The sequence below is a fragment of the Pleurodeles waltl genome, chromosome 7, assembly GCF_031143425.1.
Source record: "Pleurodeles waltl isolate 20211129_DDA chromosome 7, aPleWal1.hap1.20221129, whole genome shotgun sequence".
Taxonomy (NCBI): Eukaryota; Metazoa; Chordata; class Amphibia; order Caudata; family Salamandridae; genus Pleurodeles; species Pleurodeles waltl.
In genome coordinates, this window is record NC_090446.1 from 1,555,762,134 (window position 1) to 1,555,779,537 (window position 17,404).

Genomic DNA, 17,404 nt, shown 5'->3' on the forward strand with positions numbered 1-17,404 from the left:
GAGAGCATATTCTTAATAATTGTGTGTCTGATTTGTTGCACCAGTACTTGGTGGACTCTGATCTGACCTCTCCCCAAGAATTGGGAAAGAAGGCAGACAAATGGGTCAGAACAAGAGTGAACAGAAAAGTTCATACAGGGGGTGACAAAGATGGCAACAAAAAGAAGGATGGTAAGTCTTCTGACAAGGGTGGGGACAAATCTAAAAATGAGTCTTCATCAGGCCCACAAAAACACTCTGGTGGGGGTGGTGGGCCCAAATCCTCCTTTAATCAGAACAAGGAAAAGAAACCATGGTGCTATTTATGTAAAATAAAAGGCCATTGGACAACAGATCCCAGTTGTCCAAAGAAAGGCACCACAGCTCCTACCACTACAACCCCTACTGCTACACCTAGTGTCCCTACTAATAGCAGTGGTGGTGGGAGCAAACCTACTAATAGCCAATCCAAGGGAGTAGCTGGGCTCACTTTTGGTAATTTAGTTGGGGTTGGTCTGATTAGGGAGACCACAGAGGCTACTTTAGTCTCTGAAGGGGCTATTGACTTAGCCACTTTGGTTGCTTGCCCCCATAACTTGGAGAAGTACAAGCAACTAACCCTAATAAATGGTGTTGAGGTCCAGGCCTACAGGGACACAGGTGCCAGTGTCACAATGGTGATTGAGAAACTGGTGCACCCTGAACAACACATACTTGGACACCAGTACCAAGTAACCGATGCTCACAACATAACACAAAGCCACCCCATGGCTGTTGTAAATCTCAACTGGGGGGGGGTATCTGGTCCAAAGAAAGTTGTGGTAGCTTCAGATTTACCTGTAGACTGTCTATTAGGGAACGATTTGGAGACATCAGCTTGGTCAGATGTGGAGTTGGAGGCCCATGCAGCAATGCTGGGCATCCCAGGGCATATTTTTGCTTTGACAAGGGCTCAGGCCAAAAAGCAAAAAGGACAGGGAAGCTTGGATCCTGGAACAATGGACCAAGTGCTCCCTAAAGCTAGGGCTAGTAGAAGCAAACCACTTCCTACTATCCCTCCCTCTACAGTGGATTCTACTTCTGAGGAAGAAGAATTCCCTCCCTGTGCAGAACCTACACCAGAGGAGCTGGAAGCAGACACTGCTGAGCTTTTGGGTGAAGGGGGGCCTGCCAGAGAGGAGCTGAGTGTGGCACAGCAAACCTGTCCCACATTAGAGGGTCTCAGACAGCAAGCTGTCAAACAGGCTAATGGGGATGTCAGTGACTCACACAGAGTTTACTGGGAGGACAACCTCTTGTACACTGAGCATAGGGATCCTAAACCTGGAGCAGCCAGGAGATTAGTGATTCCTCAGGAGTACAGAAAGTTCCTCCTAACACTGGCACATGACATTCCCTTAGCTGGGCACCTGGGTCAAATGAAAACTTGGGACAGATTGGTACCATTGTTTCATTGGCCTAGGATGTCTGAGGACACAAAGGAATTTTGTAAGTCCTGTGAAACCTGTCAAGCCAGTGGCAAGACAGGTGGCACTCCAAAGGCACCCCTTATCCCACTGCCTGTGGTTGGGGTTCCCTTTGAAAGGGTAGGGGTTGACATAGTTGGCCCCCTTGACCCTCCTACTGCTTCAGGCAATAGGTTTATCTTGGTGGTAGTGGACCATGCCACAAGATATCCTGAAGCTATTCCTTTAAGGACCACTACAGCTCCTGCAGTGGCAAAGGCCCTCCTGGGAATATTTTCCAGGGTGGGCTTCCCAAAGGAAGTAGTATCAGACAGAGGAAGCAATTTCATGTCTGCATACTTAAAGGCCATGTGGAAGGAGTGTGGTGTAACTTACAAGTTCACAACACCCTATCATCCACAAACAAATGGACTGGTGGAGAGATTTAATAAAACTCTCAAAGGCATGATTATGGGACTCCCTGAAAAACTCCGCAGGAGATGGGATATCCTTCTACCATGCCTCCTTTTTGCCTACAGGGAGGTACCCCAGAAAGGAGTGGGCTTCAGCCCCTTTGAACTTCTTTTTGGACACCCTGTTAGGGGTCCACTCACACTTGTAAAGGAGGGTTGGGAACAACCTTTAAAAGCTCCTAAGCAGGATATTGTGGATTATGTACTTGGCCTCAGATCAAGGATGGCTGAGTACATGAAAAGGCCAGTAAAAACCTTCAGGCCAGCCAAGAGCTCCAGAAGCAATGGCATGATCAGAAGGCTGTTTTGGTTCAGTACCAACCAGGGCAGAAAGTGTGGGTCTTGGAGCCTGTGGCCCCAAGAGCACTCCAAGATAAATGGAGTGGACCCCACACAATTGTTGAAAAGAAGGGTGAAGTCACCTACTTGGTTGACTTAGGCACTGCCAGGAGTCCCCTTAGGGTGCTCCATGTCAACCGCCTGAAACCCTACTATGACAGGGCTGATCTCACCCTGCTCATGGCAACAGATGAGGGACAGGAAGAAGACAGTGATCCTCTACCTGATCTCTTCTCTTCCACAGAACAAGATGCTCTTGTGGAAGGTGTAGTTTTGGCTGATTGTCTTACTGCTGAGCAGAAAGATAATTGCATAAATCTCCTAGGACAATTTTCAGAACTCTTCTCCATTGTGCCAGGCACCACTTCTTGGTGTGAGCACACTATAGATACTGGAGACAGTTTACCTGTCAAAAGTAAGATCTATAGGCAGCCTGACCATGTCAGGGACTGCATAAAGCAAGAAGTTCAGAAAATGTTGGAACTAGGAGTGGTTGAGCACTCTGACAGTCCATGGGCTTCTCCTGTGGTACTGGTACCAAAACCCAATTCTAAAGATGGAAAGAAGGAAATGAGGTTTTGTGTAGACTATAGAGGTCTCAACTTGGTAACCAAAACAGATGCTCACCCTATACCCAGGGCAGATGAGCTAATAGATACACTGGCATCTGCCAAGTATCTAAGCACTTTTGATTTGACTGCAGGGTATTGGCAGATCAAAATGTCAGAAGATGCTAAACCTAAAACTGCATTTTCTACCATTGGAGGACATTACCAGTTTACTGTAATGCCTTTTGGTTTGAAAAATGCACCTGACACTTTTCAGAGGTTGGTGAACACAGTCCTGCAAGGGCTGGAAGCTTTCAGTGCAGCATATTTGGATGATATAGCTGTCTTTAGCTCCAGCTGGGATGATCACCTGGTCCACCTTTGGAAAGTTTTGGAGGCCCTGCAAAAGGCAGGCCTCACTATCAAGGCTTCAAAGTGCCAGATAGGGCAGGGTAAGGTGGTTTATCTGGGACACCTTGTTGGTGGGGAACAGATTGCACCACTTCAGGGGAAAATCCAAACTATTATTGATTGGGTTCCCCCTACCACTCAGACTCAGGTGAGAGCCTTCCTAGGCCTCACTGGGTATTACAGTAGGTTCATTAAGAACTATGGCTCCATTGCAGCCCCTCTTAATGACCTCACATCCAAGAAAATGCCTAAAAAGGTATTATGGACAGCAAACTGTCAGAAAGCTTTTGAGGAGCTGAAGCAGGCCATGTGCTCTGCACCTGTCCTGAAAAGCCCTTGTTACTCTAAAAAATTCTATGTCCAAACTGATGCATCTGAATTAGGAGTAGTGGCAGTCCTATCACAACTTAATTCTGAGGGCCAGGATCAACCTGTTGCTTTTATTAGTAGAAGGTTGACCCCTAGAGAAAAGCGTTGGTCTGCCATTGAGAGGGAGGCCTTTGCTGTGGTCTGGGCTCTGAAGAAGTTGAGGCCATACCTGTTTGGCACTCACTTCATTGTTCAGACAGACCACAAACCTCTACTTTGGCTAAAACAAATGAAAGGTGAAAATCCTAAATTGTTGAGGTGGTCCATATCCCTACAGGGAATGGACTATACAGTGGAACATAGACCTGGGAGTAGCCACTCCAATGCAGATGGACTCTCCAGATATTTCCACTTAGACAATGAAGACTCATCAGGTAATGGCTAGTCTTATTGTCCTTCGTTTGGGGGGGGGTTGTGTAGGAAAGTACCATCTTGCCTGGCATGTTACCCCCATTTTTCACTGTATATATGTTGTTTTAGTTGTATGTGTCACTGGGACCCTGGTAACCCAGGGCCCCAGTGCTCATAAGTGTGCCTGAATGTGTTACCTGTGTAGTGACTAACTGTCTCACTGAGGCTCTGCTAATCAGAACCTCAGTGGTTATGCTCTCTCATTTCTTTCCAAATTGTCACTGACAGGCTAGTGACCATTTTTACCAATTTACATTGGCTTACTGGAACACTCTTATAATTCCCTAGTATATGGTACTGAGGTACCCAGGGTATTGGGGTTCCAGGAGATCCCTATGGGCTGCAGCATTTCTTTTGCCACCCATAGGGAGCTCTGACAATTCTTACACAGGCCTGCCACTGCAGCCTGAGTGAAATAACGTCCACGTTATTTCACAGCCATTTTACACTGCACTTAAGTAACTTATAAGTCACCTATATGTCTAACCTTTACCTGGTAAAGGTTAGGTGCAAAGTTACTTAGTGTGAGGGCACCCTGGCACTAGCCAAGGTGCCCCCACATTGTTCAGAGCCAATTCACTGAACTTTGTGAGTGCGGGGACACCATTACACGCGTGCACTACATATAGGTCACTACCTATATGTAGCTTCACCATGGTAACTCCGAATATGGCCATGTAACATGTCTATGATCATGGAATTGCCCCCTCTATGCCATCCTGGCATTGTTGGTACAATTCCATGATCCCAGTGGTCTGTAGCACAGACCCTGGTACTGCCATTCTGCCCTTCCTGGGGTTTCTCTGCAGCTGCTGCTGCTGCCAACCCCTCAGACAGGCAGCTGCCCTCCTGGGGTCCAGCCAGGCCTGGCCCAGGATGGCAGAACAAAGAACTTCCTCTGAGAGAGGGTGTGACACCCTCTCCCTTTGGAAAATGGTGTGAAGGCAGGGGAGGAGTAGCCTCCCCCAGCCTCTGGAAATGCTTTGTTGGGCACAGAGGTGCCCAATTCTGCATAAGCCAGTCTACACCGGTTCAGGGACCCCTTAGCCCCTGCTCTGGCGCGAAACTGGACAAAGGAAAGGGGAGTGACCACTCCCCTGACCTGCACCTCCCCTGGGAGGTGTCCAGAGCTCCTCCAGTGTGCTCCAGACCTCTGCCATCTTGGAAACAGAGGTGCTGCTGACACACTGGACTGCTCTGAGTGGTCAGTGCCACCAGGTGACGTCAGAGACTCCTTGTGATAGGCTCCTTCAGGTGTTAGTAGCCTTTCCTCTCTCCTAGGTAGCCAAACCCTCTTTTCTGGCTATTTAGGGTCTCTGTCTCTTTGGAAACTTTAGATAACGAATGCATGAGCTCAGCCGAGTTCCTCTGCATCTCCCTCTTCACCTTCTGATAAGGAATCGACCGCTGACCGCGCTGGAAGCCTGCAAACCTGCAACATAGTAGCAAAGACGACTACTGCAACTCTGTAACGCTGATCCTGCCGCCTTCTCGACTGTTTTCCTGCTTGTGCATGCTGTGGGGGTAGTCTGCCCCCTCTCTGCACCAGAAGCTCCGAAGAAATCTCCCGTGGGTCGACGGAATCTTCCCCCTGCAACCGCAGGCACCAAAAAGCTGCATTACCGGTCCCTTGGGTCTCCTCTCAGCACGACGAGCGAGGTCCCTCGAATCCAGCGACACCGTCCAAGTGACTCCCACAGTCCAGTGACTCTTCAGCCCAAGTTTGGTGGAGGTAAGTCCTTGCCTCACCTCGCTGGGCTGCATTGCTGGGAACCGCGACTTTGCAAGCTTCTCCGGCCCCTGTGCACTTCCGGCGGAAATCCTGTGTGCACAGCCAAGCCTGGGTCCACGGCACTCTAACCTGCATTGCACGACTTTCTAAGTTGGTCTCCGGCGACGTGGGACTCCTTTGTGCAACTTCGGTGAGCACCGTTTCACGCATCCTCGTAGTGCCTGTTTCTGGCACTTCTCCGGGTGCTACCTGCTTCAGTGAGGGCTCTTTGTCTTGCTCGACGTCCCCTCTCTCTGCAGGTCCAATTTGCGACCTTCTGGTCCCTCCTGGGCCCCAGCAGCGTCCAAAAACGCCAAACGCACGATTTGCGTGTAGCAAGGCTTGTTGGCGTCCATCCGGCGGGAAAACACTTCTGCACGACTCTCCAAGGCGTGGGGGATCCATCCTCCAAAGGGGAAGTCTCTAGCCCTTGTCGTTCCTGCAGTATTCACAGCTCTTCAGCCTAGTAAGAGCTTCTTTGCACCAACCGCTGGCATTTCTTGGGCATCTGCCCAGCTACGAGCTGCTTGTGACTTTTGGACTTGGTCCCCTTGTTCCACAGGTACCCTCAGACAGGAATCCATCGTTGTTGCATTGCTGATTTGTGTTTTCCTTGCATTCTCCCTCTAACACGACTATTTTGTCCTTAGGGGAACTTTGGTGCACTTTGCACTCACTTTTCAGGGTCTTGGGGAGGGTTATTTTGCTAACTCTCACTATTTTCTAATAGTCCCAGCGACCCTCTACAAGGTCACATAGGTTTGGGGTCCATTCGTGGTTCGCATTCCACTTCTGGAGTATATGGTTTGTGTTGCCCCTATCCCTATGTTTCCCCATTGCATCCTATTGTAACTATACATTGTTTGCACTGTTTTCTAAGACTATACTGCATATTTTTGCTATTGTGTATATATATCTTGTGTATATTTCCTATCCTCTCACTGAGGGTACACTCTAAGATACTTTGGCATATTGTCATAAAAAATAAAGTACCTTTATTTTTAGTATAACTGTGTATTGTGTTTTCTTATGATATTGTGCATATGACACTAAGTGGTACTGTAGTAGCTTCACACGTCTCCTAGTTCAGCCTGAGCTGCTTTGCTAAGCTACCATTATCTATCAGCCTAAGCTGCTAGACACCCTATACACTAATAAGGGATAACTGGGCCTGGTGCAAGGTGCAAGTACCCCTTGGTACTCACTACAAGCCAGTCCAGCCTTCTACAGTATGATAATGGGCCTCCCTGAAAAACTCAGAAGGAGATGGGATGTCCTGTTACCTTGTCTCCTTTTAGCTTACAGGGAGGTACCCCAAAAAGGAGTGGGCTTCACCCCTTTGAACTCCTCTTTGGCCACCTTGTGAAAGGTCATCTTGCTCTTGTAAAGGAGGGTTGGGAACAACCTTTAAAAGCTCCTAAACAGGACATAGTGGACTATGTACTTGGCCTAAGATCCAGAATGGCTCAGTATATGAAAAAGGCCAGCAAAAACCTTCATGCCAGCCAGGAACTGCAAAAGCAATGGCATGACCAGAAGGCTGTCCTGACTCAGTACCACCCAGGACAGAAGGTGTGGGTATTGGAGCCAGTGACCCCAAGAGCACTCCAGGACAAATTGAGAAAAGTCTCTGGGAATGTCGAGTTGTTAGGTGGAGGTCTGTAAAGGAGGAGAAAGTTACAGGAGGAAGTTGGATTAGGGTGGCATCTGGTGAGGAGGGCCTTACAACCTTGTATGGAAATGTTGTCTGTTTAACTGAGGTTTATTGCTTGTTTGAATATAATAGATAGTCCACCCCCTCTCTTGCCTATACGGTTTTGTGTGATGGTTTGATAGCCCGGAGGAAGGGCTTCTTGCAACACTGTGGCCATGTCATCTCCCAACCAAGATTCTGTTATGAATAGTAAGTCAGGTTGTGTGTCAGTTAGCAGGTCGTAGATGTGGTGCTTGTTTTTTTAGATTGATCAAGCATTTATGAGCTGGCAGTTTAGAAAGGTGTGTTAGCGGCGGTGTGGATTTGTTTAGGAGAAGGGTAAGCAGTATAATTTGAGCTTGAAGCAGATGTGTTGTTAGTTGTGATAACTGTGTGAGGCTCACAATAGTCTTGTTTTTCAATAGAGTGTTCCTCTTCCAGCAGGCTTAGGAGGCATTTTGTTGGGTCTGTGTGTGTGGGTGGTGGACTTGGTGGCTGAGAGGGACATGAAGAGTGTACTGTATTTTGTAGGGTAGCCTTATTATGTAATAGGCAAGGCGATGCGAAGTTGTCAAGAGTGGCATGTTGTTTATTTTGTTTACGTCTGTTTAGTGTGGATGGAGTATGTGTTAGTAGGGGCAAATGATTCATATTTTAATCCATGTTTTAATTTCCCCTCACTCTGAAAACAATTCTGAACAGAAAATTAAACTTCAATAAGTTGTTTTAGGGGACAGGATGCGATTTATTTGTGCTGACAGACATAAGATGCACAGAGATGCAAAGTGCAGTTTGGAGGCTTGGAGCGACTTCACGGCAGATGAGAGAGAGAGGCAGAGAGAGAGACTTCAAAGGAGTCGAGAGCATCGATCAGTCGATGCACATGCCATAGGATTGGTGATCGATCGATCGGATCTTTTGAGCCTGCGGAGGTCGTCCAGCCAGCAAAGCAGGGTGAGACAGCATCCCTGGGACAAGGGGAAAGAGATCTCCACAGGCCCAGCTATAACAGGTGTGAGATGACACCTCCTGTACTAGAGAAGGAGAGGTCACAGCTCCAGCTGTAACCAGTGTGAGGTGACACCTCGTGTACTAGAGGAGAGATCCCAGCAGAGAGATGTTATGCATAGATCCATTTAAAATCGAGGATAAGCGTAACTTATACTAGCGGAGACATCACTCAACACCAATGAGATGACATCTACGATGCTGTGGGAGACACTAATCGCTGAAGGGGGGAGATGGTACCCCTTCTAGAGGATGCAGCAGTCAGCTCCAGTGAGACATCACCTCGTACACTGGGAAACAGCATTCACAGCTCCTGTGACAGCCGGCAGGAAAAGGGCTCTCTTATAATAGGGAAGATATCACTCCAGGCCATGTAATAACCAGTGTGAAATGCCCTCTCTGATGCTGGGGAAGGCCCCAGCGCCCAGAATGCAGCACCTCTTCCCACTTGCTGACTGCATCCTTGTAGAGCGCTCTGCCGCCTTCTGGCTGGGTTTGTGCTCTACAAATACCACATACATGCGAACATCACAGGTAGCGTCCAGCATCATCAGTGTGAGACATCCTCTCTTATACCTAGGCCTATTGGAATTATGCGGCCATGGAAGATCAAATTATGTGGCAGGGTTGACTAAATGACATAGTGAGGATAGGAAACATTGTGCAGTATTATCTAGGAATGTTGGCAATTTAACACACAATATGACATAAAATGAAAGCCATTGCATGAAAAGTACGTCTTTTATGAGAAGGGAGAATGCACTCATTAAGCGTGGCCTGTGCAACATATTACTCACCAGCAGGCATTAGTGCTGCGCCGTTTACTAGCGTGGCCCCTGCTGTAGCATGAAAACGAGCCCACACCGCAGACTTCCTGTAATAAAAGGCGCCAGCTAGTTAGTCATATTTTGAAACTTGTGTCGGGTTTTGTGTTTACACTGTGTTGACATACTTGTTTTTAACGTTAAACAGTCTGAAGCAATACATATTGTTTTTCATATATTTGACTACTAGTCTCGTTAGGGGCACTCGAGGATTCTCCTACCAAGGCCCTCGAAGAAAAGAGGTGGAACCGGTTTGTAATTCCTCCGAACTCCGAGAGCCCCCTCCAAACAACTTCTCCTCTGAGGACGATGTCTCAATGTAAAGATAACTTTATGTGGAAAGAGGAGGAAGAAAAATCATGACAACAAATACGTCAATTTTTGCAGCAGAAATATAAATACTTGAATCGTTTCAAGATACCCCCCCCCACAAGGCCATGAAGCGGAGATGTTTACACCAACAAGGCACGAGTGTCAGCCCTGGTGTCGCTGCGACCGGGATCCCTCTGGCTTGAAACTATTCACCATTTGAAACTGGGAAAGGTGCAGCAGCTGGTGTTTTCGTGGCACCTCTCATGCAGCAAACACTGGAACTGTGGCTCCTTCCGTGACCCCGCGCCGGACTTCAGCAGTGTGCAGCCTCACCTCACACTATCCAGGACCCAAGGAGCGACGGGCGTCTCTACCCGAGCTCTTTTCCACAGAACGACGGATTTGCTGCAGTCACCACATAATCCAGCGCCCAAAGCTTCATTTGTTTCTAGCCCAAAAGGATGAAAGGACTCGAGTTTTTGTGCAGCGGAACGTCCTCCACAAAGGCTCACTGGTCGCCTTTGAATTGCATATTGCCGTAGTTAAGTCTTAAACTGTTACTAGTATGGTGAAGAGACGTTGGGGACGTGAGAAACAGATGAGACAATCCAGTGATGCTGTCACAGAATGTGCGACATTGCGCCGCCTCCCTTGTCTCGTCTTGCCATTTACCATTTACCATTTATTTAATTGTTGTCAGCCTATCCGGCCTTAACAATAGTACACAATAAGTATCAATCCACCACACGCAATAAAATTACATTAAATAAAACATTGTAATAAAAGAAAGACTGTACTTGAGTTTTTGATTTTACATGGCCCTAGGTGAATCCAATATACCCTGCAATATCATAAAACTTGATAATTAGCCATGATTGGCATAAGACTCTTTAATTATTCTAAAAACATTATAGATCTAAAATTTAAATATCCTATTCTTGCACTAATCATTTGGGTTCTTGCGATACCTGCCAGCAATATAATAATAACCCAGGACCTAGCCCGGTTTGATCAGCAACCTTCAACGGTTTCCCATATAAATGATAGCTAGGATAGCACAGGTAATTATACTTAGGCCAACTGTGAGTACATTAATGAACGTAGCTTCCATGCTTCCAATATGTAAGTTGAAACCTTCGCCACAATATGTTTCTCATCTGATCGCATACAAAGCACTTCCGCCTCATTACATTTCCTGATTCCGTATGATCTAAAAAGCGGACGTAAGTACAATTTGCGGAGTTTAAGCGTGAAATTACATAATAAAAGGAAGTGGGATAATGTTTCTTGACCACCATGAAGGCAAGGACAGCAGTCTGAACCGCGCTGTGAGACGGCTTGCCATCTGTTAGTCACCGCCGTCACTGGTAATGTACCCATACGAAATTTAAAATAGAGAGCCCTTTTTTCTTCCGGATAAATGCAGTCAATGAAAAATGCTGGTTTAAGCTCTTGATTGAACAAAATGTACCGCTTGAGTAGAGGGCTAAGTATCTCACACATACTCTGGGTCTTTTGGTCCCAGTATGCCTTTTTAATGACAGATAAACTTGGCCTTCTGATTTTCCCTGGATGAAGCCAGAGGTCTTCTTGGCCAATAGCAGCCAGGGTAGTTGAGATGTGTTTAAACCAAGGCAATTTTCGATGATTTTGTAGCTTCATGATGTCCATGAGTGTAACTCTGTATGGTTTGAGTTCCTCTTTTGCCCAGATACGGATCCAATATCTTATTGGGGCCAATGCAATGTAATCCTCGACCTTTCTCATTTGTAGATCAGTTCTCAACGCAATCATTGGTACGGCAGTGCCTAAGCAAAGTAATCGGCGTAGAAAATTATTCTCGGTTACTTGTATTAATGGGGTCTTTCTAAATCCCCAGATCTCTGCGCTGTAAAGTGCTGCAGTCCTTGCTTTGGTTTTATAAGCAAGCAGTGCAGAACTCACAGAATGATTGCCTGTGGCTTTAGCAAATCTAAGTACCGCTCCAGCGTGCTGGGCCAAGGAGATGTTACTTTTGTAGATTTGTGATTTCCATGTCTGTTTTTCATCCAGTCTGCAACCCAGGTAGTCATAGGTAGTCACTCGGGCCAAGGGCTTGTTGTTTACCCTAAAAGTCGAATGCATCGTTTGTTTTGGGTTAAGAATCATAAACTTTGTTTTCCCCTCATTAATTACCATGCTCCTTGAAGTGCAAAATGATTCGAAACCCCTAAGTAGACGATGCATTGCTATCTCTGTTCTTGCCAGTAGTACAGCGTCGTCAGCAAAAAGCAGGATAGGTATACTTTCGTTGGCTAGTTTTGGCACATCCAGATTTAATTTCCTCAGATCTTGGCTTACCATATTTATATAACAGTTAAACAAGGTTGGGGCCAAAACACATCCTTGTTTTACACCACGCTGGATTGGAATTTCTGCTGTATAATCATTTCTCATAGAATATCTAACCCTAGCAGTATTCCCTGTATGCAGTAGAATTAACAGCCTTAGAATTTTTCCCTGTATGCCCATTTCCGACAATAACTGCCATAATGTTTGGCGGTTGACGCTATCAAAAGCTGTTTGGAGATCCACAAAGACCAGATATAGTGCACTATCTTTTAGGGTGGCGTATTTCGCGCAGATCATATTTAGCTTAAAAAGTTGGTCTATTGTACTTTGGCCTCTCCTAAAACCAGCTTGGTGTGTCGATATTAAATCTCCATCCTCCAGCCATTGATCTAAACGCAGCTGGATCAATTTGGCGAAGATTTTTCCAACGCTGTCAAGCAGTGAGATAGGCCTATAATTGCACACCATGTCCCGAGGTCCTTTTTTGTGAATTGGGACAATTATTGATTTCTTCCAGGAGGTAGGAATTACCTCGTGGTGCCAAATACTGTTGAATATGCGTGTTAGAGCAGGCAGCCATAGCGTTAACTGATTACGATAGACGTCTGAAGGGATACCATCTGGGCCTGCAGCCTTGTACGGCTTTTGAAGGAGAATAACTTGTTTAATCTCTTTCTCGCTGAATTCCGGTATCAGCTCCATTGCGCAAGGGATGGCATGGGTTACTTGCATGGCATTTGTACCGGGGAGTTCGTTTGGGACTAGTTCATTCTGGGTTCCATTTGTCGATCTAACAAACCTTTTTGATAATGCTACATAGGTCGTTTGAAGTGGAACTGCCTTGTTTGATCTTTGATTACTACCTTCCAGTCCTTGGATGAGGCTGGTTGAGTTATTTGTACTCCGGGATGCCGTCTTGACCTCATCCTGATACAAGGCGGTAAAATGCTCTACCCAGAGTTGTGGGTTGATATTCAGTTCTAGGTTTTTTGAGGGGCCTTCGCATCCCCATCTGACTATCTCCCAGAACTTTTTGCAGTTTCCTGCCGATATTGCCTGCAGGAGGGATTTCCAGAGCTTATGTGGAAATGTCTTCCTTTTATATCTTAGTAATTTTTTGTACTGTTGCCTGCATTCATAAAAGTATTGCTCATTATGGTTATTCAAATGCCGATTCTTTAGTGCTAGCGATAAGGTATTTTTTAGTTTCAAACACTCTTCATCGAACCAGCCTTCCATCGTATTAGGGTTAGTTTGGGGATGCTTAATTCTTTCCTTTGTTGTTTGTAATAGCAAGTTGTTAAAATTATCCAGGAGGGGTAAAGCTTCATTAACTGGTAGGTTTAAAAACGTACTAAGTGATAGAAACCAGGTTTGACTAGGTACGCTCAAATAGGGTTCATCTACGTTTGACCTTAGTATGTTTTTCCTATTTGGTCTCATGGTTATAGCTAAGCAATTTCCGTTAAATGGAAACTCAACCTTCCCCAGGCTTGCGTCCGGATGGATTATCTCCATTAGCAATGGGTCGTGGTCACTCTCGATCCTGTCCCTTATTTCCATATCGATAACATAATGCCAGGCTTCGATGTTTATTGCCATATAGTCAATTATACTATGTCTTTTTCCAGTTCGAAAGGTAGATTTAAAAGTTCTATCTGAGTTGGTTCTTCCGTTTACTGTGCGAATTCCGCCTTCTATTAGTACTTCAAAGATTAGTTCCCCTTTTTTAGAATCTTGACAACGTTGGATGAGGGGCGTTGGTATATTCCAAGCGTGATCTTCCTCTACTACTTGTTCATCCCAAAGGATAGAATGGGGTTTAGTGTTAAAATCACCACATATTAGTAGAAGGGTTTTACAAAACTGTGGGGGACGGTTGTTCGTGTAACCTAGTATTGGGTTCCTCCAACCCTTAGATCTTTTATTTAAAATATGTTCTTCGAGGAGCCGCACACCAGGCGTGACTTGGGCCCGGCTAATGGGAGGGAAGTACACGTTTACTATTTCAAGTGACCACTCCTCATGTTTTACTGCAAGCGTCTGGATTTCCTTGCTTAGTATGGCATGGGTTACAGCAGAATATCCCAATAGCAAAGTTCTGATCCAAATGATCAGACCTCCCGATGGTCTTCCTTTTTTTTGTTTGATAGCAGGTATGTAAAAAGTGGAAAACCCGTCTAGGTCAATGGCGTTGGTAGACCAAGTTTCTTGGAAGCAGCTGATATCTTGCTGTTTAATAAATTCAACCCAATCCTTATCTTCCATTTTGCTTTTTAGGCCTGCAATATTCCAGCTTAAGATTTTTAATGTAGGACTAGTACTATTTTTTATGTTTGAGCTGCCCATTTGTTGCTACAAATTTCTAGATGGTTGTTCTTCATCATTCTGCAACTGTGGGGGATTGCCCCTGCTGTTTCTAGGGGAGTTAACAAGCAGGCAGAACCTCATATTGCTCAGGTTTATTCGTTCAGGGAGTTGTTGTTTGGAACTAATTGCTCCCTGTAGTATCGAACCAGAATTGCCTTCTACCTCTTGCCTGCCCGAAACATTTTGCTTTGGAGCTTTTTCAAGAAATATTATTGGATACGGTTCCTTTTGCGGAGTAGCAGTAGATATTCCCCATGTCTTCATCATGTTAGAACATTTTAAAATCTGTTCTACTATCCAGGGTGAAGCCCAGACTGTTTCTGTTGATTCCCCGTTCTCCAATTCTTTCCTTTGCATAAATCTTACTGAGAGGAGGTCTTTAGTTGTTACATTCTGCAGAGCTGGCAGAGAATTGACCAAATGTAGGATGTTAGTCCTATTTAGAATGTCATGACTTCCTCTTGAGGAGTACTCGGGAATAAACGTGATTTTGGCATCAGGCTCTTTAATTATTGCAGTGCGAATCTCGGTATGCCCTTTACCTCCCTGTGACCATCTTCCTTGAGATTGATTATCTTCCTTTGCTTTATTGTAAATAGTAGCTGCCCGACTAGTCAATGTTCGTTCTACCTGGCATTTTTCCCTCCCGAATTGCAACTCCTTGTTCCTATGTTCCTCATGAGGTTGTCTTTTTGGAGGCCAATTATCCTTTTTTCCTTTAGTTTCCAAGTCAAGCACCGGACGCGGTGGGGCAGGTGGATCAGTCACCCACCCTGGCTGGCTACTAAAGTTGTGGTTTCCCGGACTTGCCTGAGAGCAGTGTTTTACTTTTGACCGAGGTGCGGGAACCGGGTCTATTGTGTTATCCACGCACAAGGTTTTTCTTGTGCTTTGTTCGCTTCTTGTGCATTCTGGGCTCTCTGCCCTTCCGTTTTCACTTTTGCTGTTTTCTTGTTCTACCCCCTCGGTAATAAAGTTCAGAGGCTGCTGACGTTTTCCATTATGGACTCCTACTGTATTTGGATAATGCGCCTGAATTGAGTGTTTTATTTTTATGGCTGGGAGGTGCTTATCAATGCCGGTGCTTGAATTTGTTGTCTCTGGGCTCCATTTGTATTGTCCATTGGCTAGGGGATCGTTTGCCTCATTGATCCCGTGATTTGTACCGGGGTCTTTTTCTGGCCTCTTTCCTTTGTCTAAGTCGTGCCCAGATACTTGGTAGCCCTAGGACCAATGGGAATTCGGTTTATATGAGAATGGTGGGTGCAGCTTTTGTCGCACAATAATCCAGGATTTTTATTTATAAAACTAATATCTTTGTCAGTTGGTTTCTCGAGACTCTCGGGCTTGATGCACTGATCTTTAGGCTGCTGTTGAGTAGACTCATCGCCTGTGTTCCTGGTCTGCCCTGTTGGGCTTGCCTGTTTCGGCATATTTTGAGCCTTTTTTGCTGGTACTTTGTTGTTTCCTCTAGGTTTTTTCCATGTGTATTTCCATCTACCTGTTTGTTGATGCCCTTTACTCAGAGTCTTTTTTTTTACTATATTTGTGATTTCGATTGCTGATACAGGACTTTTGTTGATTCTCTCCGTCTTGTCTATGTGGGTTTTTACGTCTGGGTGCTCGTCTCGTCCCGTGCCAGAGGGCCCTTCTTTATCTTCGCTATCTATTGGTCTTTCAGTTAATCTCGGTTCTATTTTTGCTGACTCGTGATTGCACGCCTGTGTGTTTTTGAGACTAGATTTACAATCTTCGATTATGTCTTTAATTACTTTCGGAACTTCCAGTAATTTTTCCAGCAGTGGGCCACAAGCTTGCCTGTCCATCTTGTCCATTTTTTCAGCCACTGCCTGATGTAACAGATTTTCCCTTATTACACCCTCTACTAAGGCCATCCTATGGTCTATGGTCTGAAATAAGTTAGTAAATTGTTTAGTTAGCTCAAGTTGATCATCACATTTTTGAGACTGGACCATGATCGTTGTTGCAATTGAGTCCAATGTTGTGCATATAACTTTCATGATGCTTAGAATTGGTTGATCTAATGGGGGATCGTCTCTATTTCCCCAGGTTTGCTCACTTTGCTCATTATTTGTCTGGCCTTCTAGGTTCTTATCATCCTCTCCTCTATGACCTAACATTATACTACCTTCCAAGAGGTTTAAGTCTTCCGATGTTATACTGTTTAATTGGGGCTCTATACTACCAATTACGGAGATGTCAGGCGAGGAGAGCTCCAGACTACAAGAACTATGATCAAATCTACTCAACGTTAGGTTCGTTTTTACAATTTGGCTTCCATGATGAAGCTGTGGCGTAGAGAGCTTGTGTGAGCATTTCTGTGGTGATTGTTCTATTTCAGGCCCCTTTACATTTTGGAGGATTGTAGGTTCTACTTTTAGATGAGGTAAAGGGAATGTCAGTGGAGAGCTCCCAGAATGTAGTGGTCCCATTAGGGCTTCCGAATGAGGTGATTCATTACCTTTTCTTTTTCTTTTTCTTTTTCTTTGTCTTTGTTCTTCCGAGAAACTGCCCCATTCTGGGGAACTAATTGACCCCACTTCACTACCCACAAAGGAGTCGTTTGTTCCACAGGGTAGTCGTGATGGTCGGGCAGGTCGCTGCTGGGATGGACAGGAATCCTGATGCCCGGTCTCTAAGAGCTCCAGCTCGCCCTCCACATTATTGTCACCTTTTTCCCCTGATGGCTGTGATGGGAGGTTGCTAGCTTTAGAGCTTTGCATCTGCAGCCAATCAGTATTTAGATTTATATGATTGTAATAGTTGGTAATAGTATTTATCTTTGATTTAATTTTCCTTGGGTCCAGGTGCGTTGGTATATACTGTTGTCTCCTAAGTGGAGGACTTGCAGGACCCCCCGCCATTTCACCTGCATTCAGTGATACATGCCCCATGTCGTCAGAGTCAGTATGGACTAGCAGCATAGACAGCATAGGCCCTGGTGCCGCTTCGGGTGTCCCACCAGGTTCTTCTCCTGGTTTGCTTTCATCGTTGGGAATCCCATTATGGGCTTCCTCAGCTGCTGCGACCACTCCTTGGTTTATAAATCCCCCTCGGGATGACTTAGTGGCTCTAGGGTCCAGGTCTTGGTCTTGGTCT

General features: G+C 45.6%; 1 protein-coding gene across 1 annotated transcript in view; it reads right to left on the reverse strand.

Annotated features, from left to right (window-relative positions):
* LOC138247473 (phospholipase A2 inhibitor and Ly6/PLAUR domain-containing protein-like) overlaps window positions 1-9,316 on the reverse strand; it is a 725,203-nt gene extending 715,887 nt beyond the window's left edge. The window contains exon 1 of the mRNA XM_069202094.1: window positions 9,245-9,316. Within this exon, the coding sequence (XP_069058195.1) occupies window positions 9,245-9,254 (10 nt within the window). The 5' untranslated portion in view covers window positions 9,255-9,316. The remainder of the gene's footprint in view (window positions 1-9,244) is intronic.
* Between the last annotated feature and the right edge of the window lie 8,088 nt (window positions 9,317-17,404).